This window comes from Macrobrachium rosenbergii, chromosome 47, assembly GCF_040412425.1.
Source record: "Macrobrachium rosenbergii isolate ZJJX-2024 chromosome 47, ASM4041242v1, whole genome shotgun sequence".
NCBI lineage: Eukaryota > Metazoa > Arthropoda > Malacostraca > Decapoda > Palaemonidae > Macrobrachium > Macrobrachium rosenbergii.
Window position 1 is genome coordinate 35,753,124 of NC_089787.1, and position 15,000 is coordinate 35,768,123.

General features: G+C 37.0%; 1 protein-coding gene across 1 annotated transcript in view; it reads left to right on the forward strand.

Moving 5' to 3' along the window:
* LOC136830908 (dentin matrix acidic phosphoprotein 1-like) overlaps positions 1-15,000 on the forward strand; it is a 101,563-nt gene that overhangs the window by 34,683 nt on the left and 51,880 nt on the right. The window contains exon 3 of the mRNA XM_067090881.1: positions 10,645-10,725. Within this exon, the coding sequence (XP_066946982.1) occupies positions 10,645-10,725 (81 nt within the window). The remainder of the gene's footprint in view (positions 1-10,644; positions 10,726-15,000) is intronic.

Below are 15,000 nucleotides of genomic sequence, written 5' to 3' on the forward strand. Positions count from 1 at the left end.
CTTTGCCTTCAGCGTAATGATTTGAAAGGGAGGTAGGTGGAAATATACTCACAGTGATGAAACCAGACTGAAATAACTAGGTTGTAGGTTCGCTTCGGAATATCATGAAACAATTCTTTTGGGAAAAAATAATTCATATGGATCGGGATCTCTATAGGTTGAAGCGAATCAGTGATCATCGCATAATCAAAGTAATATCGTTACAGAGGAAGGAACAACCAAATGATCATAAAAAAAGTATGAAAACCTACACTATTTTTTGGCATAATCGAGAACCCGCTGAGATTCAGAGGATCCGAAAGATTACCATAAATACTAAAGGAACTTCATGAATACGAAAAAAAAAAATCCTGAGGGAAGCAAGAGATCGTTTAGGCATATAAATTTACAGACGGTTTGCACAATTCGGTGCCGGCTACAGAACCTGCTTCTCAGCTTAGGCCTACAGTTTTTTGTTGTTTTTGGTGAGGCCCTAGAAGTACGGGGAGGGAGGGGGGTTTGGCGTTTAGGTTAAAAAACAGGAAATCTCCTTCTCTCTCCCTACAGCTTTCCCTGAAGCCCTAATAACAGCCATACATAGCAAGTACCATCCAGTGTCGCTAATTCCTTCGCCGCAGTCGACTCAAAAATCCCTACTCAACCAGACAGACACACGGAAACCATTCCCAAGGAGCTCAAGTTGGAGAGAATTTTTCCCCCTCTTTTAATATCAGAGGTTCCACTTCTATTGCGTCCCATTGCCTCTTCTCAATTGGGTTTCCCAAGACTTCATTCAGACCCAAAGTGACTCTTGCAGCTTCTCTTTCAACTAATGCTGCAGAAATGACTTCAATCATTTCTGTACAGAGATTTATTTTTACTTGGCAAAGACGCTTACTGATAAGTCTTTTGCGTGTCCCTTTACCCTTACTATTTATATTTCTCTTTACGTTCCTACTTTTCTCTTTTTTCGTTCTATCACTTTTCTATTTTCTTCGCTCTTCCTTTCTCCTTTTTCCTCCTTTTTTCTGTAGTTTTCTTAATTTTTTTTCTCAATTTTTTTTATTCTACTTGTCATTTGAATTCTATTTATTTCTGCTTATTTGTAAGCTGTCTCCTGCTTCTCTTTTATTATATATATATATATATATATATATATATATATATATATATATATATATATATATATATATATATATATGTGTGTGTGTGTGTGTATATATATTACTGTATATTAGAAATATCAACACACAATTACGTGTGGAACAGAAATAAATTTCTGACTCACATCAGGATCGAACCCAGGTCTTTCATCTGAAAGACGTGTGTGGCCTGACTGGCAGCGGTCTCGTTTTTCAACTGAAACACCTGGGTTCGGTCCTGATGTGAGTCAGAAATTTATAAATATACAGACATAATATATATATATATAGATATATATATATATATATATATATATATATATATATATATATATATATATATATATATATATATATATATATATATATATATAAACGTAAGTAGTCACCTACTCTTATGGATGGAAAACGTCTCATTGACAAAAATATTAATGTGTAATAACAAGTGCATATGAGTCCGTGAGAATGAGCGCATAAACGTATTTGACAGAACCAATGACAAAATATTTATCATAAAAATCTCTTCAGCTTTATACTTAAAAAAAATTAAATGGTCTTTCACTTTTGCTAATAGTTGTTTCATGGGCATTTTCATATTGTAAATTTATTACTTTACGAATGAAAGATTGGCTAGAGATTTTAAATGATAGTTCTACTTATAAAGCATGTTTGAAAAATATTAAATTACTCTTTTTATATGTATTTAATATTTAAAAACGTGGGATAAGTATTACTACTAGTCTATCATTGAAAAATACCCGACAAAGCACTGCTTATGATAATAAAACTAGTTTAACTGCTACTATAGCACTAATAACCTCATTATATGAATTATATCTATATAATTTACTGCTTTTATCATCAATACCATTGCTACTGTTGCTGTTTCACTGAAAGATACAAAGCATTGCTTATGATAATATAACAAATAAAATATGCACTGAAGTTTCTTCAGCGCAATCGAGTTTTCTGTACAGCGTATAATCTTTCGGTGGTCTCTGTATGATACTGTATGAGCCGCGGCCCATGAAACTTTAACCACGGCCTTGTGGTGGCTTATCCTATATCTTTGCCAGAAACACGATCATGGCTAACTTTAACCTTGAATCAAATGAAAACTACCAAGGCTAGCGGGCTGCAATTTGGTATGTTTGATGATTGGAGGGTGGATGATCAACATACCAAATTGCAGCCGTCTAGCCTCCGTAGTTTTTAAGATGTGAGGGCGGACAGAAAAAGTGCGGACGGACAGACAAAGCAGACACAATAGTTTAACTGCTGCTACAGCACTAATACTCATAACCCTATCGATATGAATTGTTTTAAATATATAACATTCAAAATGCTCTTATCATCAATGCTATTACTGCTGTTGCTGTTTCTCTGACAGATATTGTTGATGTTGTTGTTTACAATGATTTTGGGTGGCCAAAATAGTAGCTATGGTCTTCCGGTCTGAGTGCTGGAAAGTCGATCTTCGCCAAAGCCAAAAAAATACGAAGTCAGCTAAAAGACCGGAAGCTTTTTGTTTGTTTCCCTAAAAAAAAAAAAAAAAAAAGCTTTTACGCAAAGCTTGATTTTTTCCAAGTGAGGAAGTGAAACTCTTATCAAGGGTACTGCACTTCACTTTTATCGGATTTTATCTAAAGCATTGATTTTAGAATTTGAATTTATGGTATGTTTCTGAAATTCATGGATCGGGTACTATCGAATGAACGACGAATTTTTATTGATGTTAATGTCAAGATGATTGGTTATATATATATATATATATATATATATATATATATATATATATATATATATATATATATATATATATATATATATACATATATATATATACATATGTATGTATGTATATACATATAAATAAATACAAATACATACATATAAATAAAAATGCTGAAAATTGAACAACGGAGTGGTTGCTGGGCCTTTCACTCAATGGATAAAAGTGATAAAAATCAACCAATGGACAAACTTATTAAAATTTGGAAAATTAAACAGGTTGAAACTGAATATGAAAGTAACATTATACTGTACGTTAGTGTAATATGATCGACATTGCTATGACAGAAATCATGGCATACCACTGAGATTACATGTAAAAGATTCAGCCGATTTGAGAACAGAGTTTAAGAAGAATATTAGGAGTCAGAGGGTAGGCTAAAATTAGAAATGAGGGAAATTACATTTCTACTGTTTATGTAGATGAGATAATGATGATGGGGAAGGTTTGGGGGATAGAGATGGCTTGGACATGTCTTCCGCACCGCTCCGAGGAGCATAGTATGTAATAGCGGCAGCTGGTCTCCTCTGGGCACCAAAAAATTAAAAAAATAAAAAAATTGGAAGACCCTGACCTTTTAACTAAGAACAATAAGGAGCCCTTTTACTTTTGTATGGGTTGTAGACGATGGTGATGGAATAGAATGGAATATGAAATTTAGGCCAAAGGCCAGGAGCTGGGACCTACGAGGTCATTCGGCGCTGAAAATGAAATTGAAAATAAAAAGGTTTTAATGGTGTAAAAGGAAGAAAATCTCGCAGTTGTACTACGAAACAATTATTAAGAGGATGGAGAAAAGTAAGACGGAAGAAATATAATATGAATGGAGGTACAGTAAAAGGAATGAAAGGTATTGCAGCTTGGGGCCGAAGGGACGCTGCAATGAACCTCAAATAGTGCCTATGGTGCACTGCGTGAGGTGCACTGTTGGCACTATCCTTCTACGGAGGAGGCGATGATGATGATAATGATGATAATGATGATATAGAGGTAAATTATGAATGCAGGTGAAAAAAGATTTGAAAGAGAAAGATATGATTTCTGAGATGGTCTGGTTATGTGGAAAGAATAAAGGGCATAAGTTGTTGAAAATGTTATATAATTCATACTGCATAAATTTTAGATATGATAACAATTTCATTTGACTTTCTATGTAGTATAAGATGTGTGAGTATTCTTATTTTCACTTCACAAACAAACCGTGAAATCCATCTTACAAAATATGAAAGATTTTCCTGTTTGAAACTATATTTTCATATAAAATATAAAATTAATCATAAAAGCTGTCCCGAGAGCAACTTCTCTGACGGTGATGAAAATTATGACAACCCGAATTTAAGGGAGTTTGTTGAGTCAGATAATATACACAGATATAAGAGATATAAGTGCCAGTTCATAAAGGGGGGGAAACGAGTATAAGACCCTTGTGAGGGTTCTGGGAAACCTACTAAAATAGAATAGAATATCGAACTTTGGCCAATGGCCAAGCTCCGTGACCTATAAGTTCATTGAGCGCTGAAAGGAAAATTGAGAGCAGAAAGGTTTGAAAGGTGTAACAGGAGGAAAACCTCGCAGTTGCACTATAAAACAATTGTTAGGAGAGGGCGGAAAGTAAGACGGGAGAAAGAGGATACGAATGGAGGGAGAGTAAAAGGAATGGAAGGGATTGCAGCTAGGCGCCCAGGGACGCGGCAAAGAACCTTAAGTAATGCCTACAGTGCACCACATAAGGTGCACTGACAGCACGAACTCCCCCTAAGGGGGAGGGGGACCTAACAGAACAGCGTTAAAACTGTAGAGATCATTTGCGCAAGAATAACATTGTTAATCTACCAATAATTTTGAGTGTTTTTCACTTAACTTAGAAACCAAGTGGTTTGGGATTTTTTTCCCCTCAGATGTTTATAGATGTTTTAATTGTTTTCATCTAAGGGCAGTCAGATACACAAGCAGCATTACACAAACATACACATACAGACAGATACATACAAACATACATACACTTGTTTTATGTATATGTGTATAAATATATATGTATATACATGCGTATATATATATATATATATATATATATATATATATATATATATATATATATATATATATATATATATATATATATATACATATATACATAACCGCTATTTCTAACAAAGCCTAAGAATCATAATTTGAAAGCTGCCAATACAACAAAACAACTTAAGCATCACAGAGAAAAAATAAACCTCACAATTTATGGAGAGAGAAGAATCTCTCTCTCTCTCTCTCTCTCTCTCTCTCCACCGTCCCGAGGTCTCCCAGTATCCGAGCGCGAGAGCCTCTCTCATTGGTATGTAAACTGCGATTATGTCTCGAATAAGCCATAACTCGGCCTGAACTGCCGGCTATCACCCTTGTTAACTGGGCGGTTCAGAGTAAGCTTATGATCACTTTACGGCCCCAGCCCTTCTTTTATACTTAGCCTCTTTTTTCGGGGAGGGCCTATTTTTTCCCCCTCCTACTCTATTTTCCGTCTCTCCATTTGTTTTTATTCTTATTCTTCAGATCTTTCTTTTTTCAAGTTTTTAATCTGATGTTTGTTCTGTATGCGTTTCATTTTCCATTTTTGTTTACTGTTATCGTTATTATAAGAAACACGCAAAACATGCAAGTTTCTTCCGCCGCTGTCGAGTTTTCTGACTGAGTATAATGCTGCTATCAGCAACGTTGGTCATCGGCGAAGCACGATCATTGCTAACTTTAACCTTAAATAAAATAAAAAAAACTACTGAGGCTAGAGGGTTGCTTTTTGGTATGTTTGATGACTGGAAGGTGGATGATCAACATACCAATTTGCAGCCCTCTAGCCTCAGTAGTTTTTAAGATCTGGGGGCGGACAGACAAAGTGCTGACAGAAAATGTGCGGACGGACAGACAAAGCCATCTCAATAATTTTCTCTTACAGAAAACTAAAATGCCTACACTTTAATATTAATTTATACATAAATGCTTTGATATATTGAGTAAGTACGTTTTACAGTAAACCTGGGATCACATCTGTTGCCATGGACTACTGGAACTCATCTTTAAAATTATTTCCAAATTATGATCTATTTGCAACAGCAATGTACAGAATACGGTTTTCTAAACATCATTGATAATTAATTGGAATGAGCGAACTGTTTAAGTAGGCATGATTAATTAAAAAAAGTGATTTGATACAATTCTCGATAAAATCCATCAAAATTTAAAATAGCTGGGTGGGACGTTTGAAAATGTTCATACAAAATATAAAATTTTATGCAAATGAAATTTTTTCAAATAAATTGCGAAATCCATCTTACAAATTATGAAAGATTTTTACTGTTTGAAATTTATCATGCATAATATAAAATTAATAATAAAAATATGAAATATATAATAAAAATCTGAATTTTTTCCACTACTGAACTGAATGAGGAAGTTTCATCCGGGTCTGGATTATCACATGACAATCAATAAGATTTCTTCGCTTCCCGTTGCCGCTTCTCCAGACCGCCATGGTTTGTTACAAAAGTAATTAATGATTGATCTTTAGACGGATTTTAAGCCCCCTTCTTTCATCCGGGCCTGGTTCTTGAAAATTATTATGATTTACCGCTTATCCCGACCGGTATGGTCTAATGCAACTTTCATTATCTACATAATACTAAAACTCTGAAACGTTTGTTTGTTTGTTTGTTTGCACTCCGGAATTTGAACGGGGCTGGTGCTGCCCGTAGACTTCCCTTTCCCCCCTCTTCCTGACCTCCCCTTCACCCATCCCCCCATCCTTCCACCCTCCCCTCCTACTCTCCTTCCACATCCCCTCCCACTCCCCTGCCCTCCCCTTGCCCCCCCTGCCCAAATTTTCAACCTTAAGGTGATCTAGTCTCGCTTTAAAACTCTCATGGATGGCCGGCTGATCAGTTTAGATTTACCCAGCCTTATGTCAGCATGGACCCTCACTCACAAGCGGTCTATCGACTTTGGTGAGGGGTCCAAGTGGATAAATATGTCTGACACGAACCTCTGGACATGGCCCAAACAATAAAGATGACCTCTCATATTTCAATTGTAAAGAAAAACAAGTGAAAAACGCGCCGAAGTTTCTTCGGCGCAATCGAGTTTTCTGTACAGCCGCTACAGGGTATAATCAAGGCCACCGAAAACAGGTCTATTTCGGTGGTCTCGGTATAATGCTTTAAGAGCAGCGGCCCATTAAACTTTAACCACGGCCCGGTAGTGGCCTATCCTATATCGTGGCCAGATGCACGATTATGGCTAACTTTAACCTTAAATAAAATAAAAACTATTAAAGCTAGAGGGCTCCAATTTGGTATGTTTGATGATTGGAGGGTGGATGATCAACATATCAATTTGCAGCCATCTAGCCTCTGTAGTTTGTGAGATCTGTGGGCGGACAGAAAAAAGTGAGGACAGAATAAAGTGCGGACGGACAGACAAAGCCGGAACAATAGTTTTCTTTTACAGAAAACTAAAACACGAAGGTATTCATATTTAATTGATAAGCATGTATGTTAGCATCAATAAGAAGCGGGACCCATTTTGATTTTTTTTTCCAAAAATTGTACGTTGTTGTGAGTGGACCTTTCAGGCAATTTTCAGCTAAATGTCATCTAGGTGAAATTTTGATCAACTTGCTGGATTTAACTCAAGATTTTAAAATGACCACAAAAGTTTTATGGAGATTATGTTCATAACGAATTTGCATTACAATTTGCACTAAACAAATATATTTGCTCAGAGATACTGACTATCTGGGTAAATTCTATAAAAAATTTTACATTCTTGGAGAATTTTATACATATGAATATTAAAGCCAAACTTAGTTCCATAACATTAAATGGTGGTGTTGAACAGCTGTCTTACAGAGGGACGTGCATACTAGGCCGGGGTGTGTGTGTGTGTGTGTGTGTGTGTGTGTGTGTGTGTGTGTGTGTGTGTGTGTGTGTGTGTGTGTGTTCGCGCTTGAGTGAGGAGTAGGGCTACCTCTTCCTCTCATCTTCTTCTGACAACGGTACATCTTGGGTCGACTGGGTGAGTGGCAAGGGGGAATCGATTCCCAGACTTTGATCTGCCACTGGAATGTGCCACAAAATTTAGGCCAAAGGCCAAGCCCTGGGACCTGTGGGGTCATTCAGCGCTGAAAGGGAAATTGAGGGTAAAAGGTTTTAAAAGTGTAACAGAAGGAAAACTCCGCAGTTACACTATGAAACAATTGTTAAGAGAGGATGGAAGGCAATATGAACGGAGGTACAGGAAAACAAATGAAAGGGGCTGCAGCTAGGAGCCGAGGGACGCTGCAAAGAACCTTAAGTAACGACTACAGTGCACCTTGTGAGGTACACTGACGGCACTATCGCCTTACGGAGTTGCTCTGATCCAAGCCGCCCACAGAAACAATATCAACTTCCTCATAAGACCTGACTATTATTTTTTGCTAATAATAATGACTCGCTAACTTACAGTCTGAACATAAAACATGATCCCGAATAATAAAATTACATAAAAGCAAAGAGAGAGAGAGAGAGAGAGAGAGAGAGAGAGAGAGAGAGAGAGAGAGAGAGAGAGAGAGATCGTGCAGTTCTATATTCTTCAATTTTCTTATAATTTTGAATTCGTGTGTCACTTAAATAAAAATCACGCTGCCTTCCTTAACTATACGAAGGATATCTTACCAGTGAGAGAGAGAGAGAGAGAGAGAGAGAGAGAGAGAGAGAGAGAGAGAGAGAGAGAGAGAGAGAGAGAGAGAGAGAGACTTCATGTAACCCTGAACTCGTTAAAATCGCTCCAAAAAAATCACACAGGCTTCCCCAATTATACAAAGGAAGTCATATGAGAGAGAGAGAGTGAGAGAGACTTCATTTTGTTCTATATTCTTCAATTTCCTCATCATTTTGAACTCGTATACTATCGCTCAAAGTAAATCACGCAGCCTTCCCCAACTATACAAAGGAAGATTTATCAGAGAGAGAGAGAGAGAGAGAGAGAGAGAGAGAGAGAGAGAGAGAGAGAGAGAGAGAGAGAGAGAAACTCCATGTAGTGCTTCTACATTCTTCAATTACGTCATATCTCTGAACTCGTATAATACCGCCCCCCACCCCGAAAAAAATCACATAGCCTTCCGCAGCTATACAAAGGCAGTCCTATTAGAGAGATACTTGGAACGTTAATCAAAGACGATTCCAACACCAGAGAGAGAGAGAGAGAGAGAGAGAGAGAGAGAGAGAGAGAGAGAGAGAGAGAGAGAGAGAGAGAATTTGCATGCCTGTGAAAAGTGAGATGAAATTTATGGAAATACACAATCTAATTTCATGTATTCCTTCGCCTACACTTTGGAACTCCGCTGTGTTGGGGCTATAACACTCATTGTCCCTCGTAACGCTTTATCAATTTTCATCCAGGAACAACTCAATAATGGAGACGTGAATGTACGCCGACGTCTTTAAGGTTTCTGTGAAGGCGTCTGCCTCCGCTGCGGGAATAATGGCCTCTCTAATGTAGTCATTTATGTGAACATTTATGGGTACCTGAGCATTCACCCTGAATGGTGTACGGTTTATTATGACGACGTAACTCGCCTCTAATCTTTATTTGAGTTTGATTTTACCTTTTACAAACTGGTGAAAAGTGTTATAATCATTACGGTAATGTTACCAACTCTAAAGTCATTCTTATTCAGACGTGAATATTTATGGGTATTTGCGCATTCAATCTGAATGATGTAAGGTGTATTATGTTGATGCAACTCTCCTCTAATCTTAATTTGGTAATGGAATTTGATATTACCCTTTATAAATTGATAAGAGTAACTTAATCTTTATAGTATTGTACAACTCAAAAATCGTAGTTGAATAGAAATAATTTTTAAAATCACTTTAAAAACCTGAGTGAATTAAGGTAATGTTACCAACTCAAAAGTCACCTTTAATTAGATATAATTTAAGAACCGAGTTTGTTATTACTTTTTAAAATTGGATGAGAGTAACTTAATCATTCTGGTAATGTTAGTAACTCAAAAATCACCTTTAATTATAAATAATTTAGAAGCTGAGTCTGATATTACCTTTTACAAACTCATGGAAGTATCGTAATCATTATGGTAATGTTACCAATTTAAAAATCATCTATAATTAGTAATACTTAACAAGTGAGTTTGATATTACTTTTTACAAACTGATGGAAAGTATCATAATCATTAAGGCAATGTCACCAATTCAAAAATCTTCTATAATTAGAAAAAGTTTGACAAATGAGTTTGATATTACCTTTCACAAACTGATGAAAAGTATCATAATCATTATGGTAATGTTAATAATCTAAAAACTATCTATAATTACAAATAATTTTTAAAATCACGTTTAAAACCCTAATGAGGAGAGGTACCATCGAGGTGCCAGCGAGAAATGACAACCTGCTCGACGCTAATTAACGAAAACGACCAACAACAACAACACCTAGCTCACCTGGACTCCTCAAACGCCCTTAATCTGAGGGCGACGGAAGCCCCCAAAAACCCAACGCCGCCGACGGCTGAGAGCTACCGGGAAGGGGCGGAGCCTAATAAAGCCGCGTAATGAAACAATCTGACTTCCGCAACAGATCCTCCATTAATCACCTTAACAACGAAAGTTAAATGGGATTATATGTTAGCTTCAGGAAAGTTGGGAGGTTAAGTATATAATCATTTCCCGCCCGTCTCCGCTTCAGATAATCGGACGATTTTGGAGCATCCGGAGGAGAGGCGAGTCTTCGATGGATGGTGGCTGGAAGATGAGGGGGGAGGGAAAAGTGAGGGGAGGGGAAAAAGTTAGGGGAGGAGGGAAAAGTGAAGGGGAGGGAAAAAGTGAGAGGGAAGGAAAAAGTGAGGGGAGAGGGAAAGAGTGAGGGGGAGAGAGAAGTGAAGGGGAGGGAAAAAGTGAGGGAGAAGGAAAAAGTGAGGGGAGAGGGAAAAGTGATGGGAGGAAAAGTGAGGGGAATGAAAAAGTGAAGGGAGAGGGGAAAAGTGATGGAAGTGAAGAAGTGAGGGGAAGGAAAAAAAAGAGGAACGAGGGGAAAAGTGAGTGTGAGGGAAAAGTGAGGGGTAATGAAAATTTGATGGGAGAGGGGGAAAGGGACGGAGAGGAGAAAGAGAGGGGAGGGAAAACGAGGGGAGAGGGAAAAAGTGAGGAGAGATTAAGGGGGGAAAGTAAAGTGAGAGTGAAATGTGAGGGGACCTGGAAAATTGGGGGAAGGGAAAAGTAATGGGGAGGGAAAAGCGAGGGGAGGGGGAAAAGTGAAGGGAGAGGGGAATGCAAGGGGACGGGTAAAAATGAGGGGGGAGGGAATGTCAGGGGTGAGGGAAAAGTGAGAGAAGGAGAAAAGTGAGGGGAGGGGGAAAGTGAGGAGAGAGTGAAAAGTGAGGGGAGGGAGAAAAGTGAGTGGCGGGGAAGTGAAGGGAAATGAAGAACTGAGGGGAGGGGGAGGGGGGAGGGGAAGGGGGAAGCGAGGGGAGAGGGGAAAGTGAGGGAAGATGGAAAATTGATGGAGGGGGAAGTGAGGAGAGAGAGAAAACTGAGGGGAGATGGAAGAGTGAGATGAGGGAAAAGTGAGGGGAGGAGGAAAAGCGAGAGGAAAGGGGAAAATTGAGGGGGAGGGAGGAAAAGTGAGGGGAGAGGGAGCTTGATTGTTCCGTTGGAGGATCCAGAAGTATTCTCAAATTTCCATCTCATTACATAAAGTGGAAAAATTTTGACATGCGCCTATAGATTGCGTTATCAGAGAGAGAGAGAGAGAGAGAGAGAGAGGAATTTAATTTGGCCCAGGCACGGGGATTCTTCACCTTCCAATATATTATAATAAAATTAATTGAATTCGAAAGTAAGAGATCTGAGCCAACGCCAAACAATCAAGGATTATTGGTTATAACATGTGTTAGATTTATTATTATTATTATTATTATTATTATTATTATTATTATTATTATTATTATTATTATTGCTGCTTTATAAAGCGATTCTTCGTCCTCACACTTGCAGAGTTAGAGATCTCACCTAACACCACACGTGTATTGGAATCTTTTACCGTTTTCCCATTATTATATATATCTCACTACTATTACACAGTTTTAAATAGACCTGCATTCAAAATATTTTTGCTTTAAATCTTTTGTTAGATTACCAGAGAAACATAAATCACTGCTTACCAAGTAGTCACCAAATCAGGGACGTTACTATCATTGTCTTGAGTCTTATCTACGTTATTTCATGAAAGTCTCTACAAGCAAGGAAGAAATAGAGCAAGCAAGGGAGCCGCTTCAGAGGCAAACCCGGCTACTACTACTACTACTACTACTACTACTACTACTATTCTACAGTCAAAGGTTCTTCAGTGAAAGCCTCTACAGTCAATGGTACCAAGGCCGGTTAAATGAGGAGTGTTAAGCCCACCTTTGTGCATTGTGGAAATAAATGGGTATGGTCGAAGGCCGATGGAACGGACACCCCAATTCCCTTTACCTGCGCCAGGATAGACTGAAACAGAGGCTCGAGAGAAAAAATGTGAGCCCAACTGAAGAATTTTAGCAATTAAGGGGCACGGAAGAACGAGGAGAATTCAGACTGTTTATAATGAGAAATGAGGGATACGACCACCGAAAAGAGCAATATCTATAGGTGGCTGTTTATCACAATATAAACTTTGGAGTGGGTGGTCTGGATGCAGCACAAAACGAGCAACTGTTTAACTTAGGAAATGTTCATCCTAAGGCTTCCCTATATCAGAATATAACAATTCAGATTTTAAGACATGGCAAATCTAAAAAGCATCTTACAAATCGCCCTTTTGATAGAAAAACATCTCTAAGACTGCACAGCCCCAAGATCTTTAAAGCTGGAAATGTATAATCTAAAATATAGCCAAAGTAATATACCACCAAGTATCCCAAATATACACAACTTCACAAAAGTCTAAGCAAGAGATGTACTGGAAACTAAACTGTCAAATTATCAGGAAAACAAGATTTCATCAAAGAAATAAGACACAAATATAAAAACTGACAAAAAAATACTTACAAATAACAAGTGAAAGATACATAAGAGGATTCAAAAGACATTTAATCATACATTTGCAAAAATTGCAAAACATAAAAGGGAGATTCAAACATCCAAAATATCGACAACTTACTGGCACCATAACAAAACACAAACAAAATATTGAACAAAACCATAAAACTATAGAACTGAGAAGTATTAAACAAAAATACACTTATCACACATGGAATATATCCTACCCCTGTAGAATTACGAAGTATGAAAAAATATGGAAAACAACAACAATAGACTTTCATACTCGGCCTTAATCCTTGTGCCTAGTTAAGTCCAACGACCCCTCCCCTCCCCTCCCCAAAAGGAGACACCCACGTAGGACAATCCCCGCCCTCCCCACCCCTGTGATAAACTAGACAAGAGAGACTACGCTAAGGGGACGCGACTTGACTCATGAAATTAAGGTAATAAAGTTTAAAGGGGTTAGGGTGAGAGAGAGAGAGAGAGAGAGAGAGAGAGAGAGAGAGAGAGAGAGAGAGAGAGAGAGAGAGAGAGAGAGAGAGTTTATTCTTTATTATTTTCAGTATTTACTATACCAATTTTTTATAGGGGTATGGTAGAAAGCATCATTTTCCTGAATGTTGTTTGAACTAAGTTAAGTTACCTATTAATTGCATGACTTTCATTTACTTTTCTTTCGAAAGTAATGAAAGTGAAGATCGATATTAAATGACTAATTATAACTTTCCGGCGGAAAACTATTAAATGATCAATCTAAATTAATCTTTCTTGACTGACTAAAAAATAAATTTTATCTCTCTCTCTCTCTCTCTCTCTCTCTCTCTCTCTCTCTCTCTCTCTCTCTCTCTCAAATATATGTATATATATATATATATATATATATATATATATATATATATATATATATATATATATATATATATATATATATATATATATATACAGTTTCCCATATTAGAGGTTGGTTCTCCACGCCTCATTATGACCCATTTTCCCGTACACCAGACTGTCAAAGTTCGTTGTAAGTTTCATAAAGGCATGGAATTCTATTAAGCATTGACGTTAAAATTACACTGAACGATCTTCGTTGATCTAAGTTTAGAACTTATATGACTGCATTAACTCTTAATTAATAGTATCCTACTATAATACACATCTTTGGAGTTCTTCAGGTTGAGTAATAATAAAGTAAGTCCATAAAGCATTTATCACTAGCAAAATAAAATTTTATGTTGCTTTGTGAGAATTGGGGACAGGTCCCAGAAACTGTTAAGGTGCGTCCATACTGCACTAAAACATCTCATGAACACACGTCAGCAACTTATCGCCCCCACATCATAAACAGGTTGAATACAACTGAAAGACATTGGTACTGCTATTCAGTGCTTCACACGATTAACCAGCATTCGACGATGAATCGTTCCCTACTCACGGCCGTTGACATGTCTTCAACATGTTTGTGATATGTATGTGACGACTTGTGTGTTTAAGACCTGTTTTACTGTATACTGGACGAACTTTAAGGTAATTATTGAGGACAAAAATAAATAATAGGCTAGTGGTGATATGACTGTGGAATAAAGAGGGGTCCACAGAATGACCTTGCTGGCAACTTGAACAGAATACATTATACGCAAAGTACGCGCCTTTGGAGGGTATATTTGTTCTCATGCTGAAAAAAAAAGATACTGAAGTTCTTTTACAGGAAATCTTTCATCTGTACACCATAAATTAGCAATTATTAAAAAAAAGATTCTTTAGGAAATTATTTTGTTTTTATGTTTTATATATATATATATATATATATATATATATATATATATATATATATATATATATATATATATATATATATATATATATATATATATATATATAGACAAACAGACAGCTTTATAGAGAGATAGAAAGATAGAAAACGTGTGTATGAATGTTTAAAACTTCACAATCTTATAAAAACCATTAACACTTCCGCTTCCACTGTTTGATGCAGACAAAAACAGATAAAATAACATTAAAA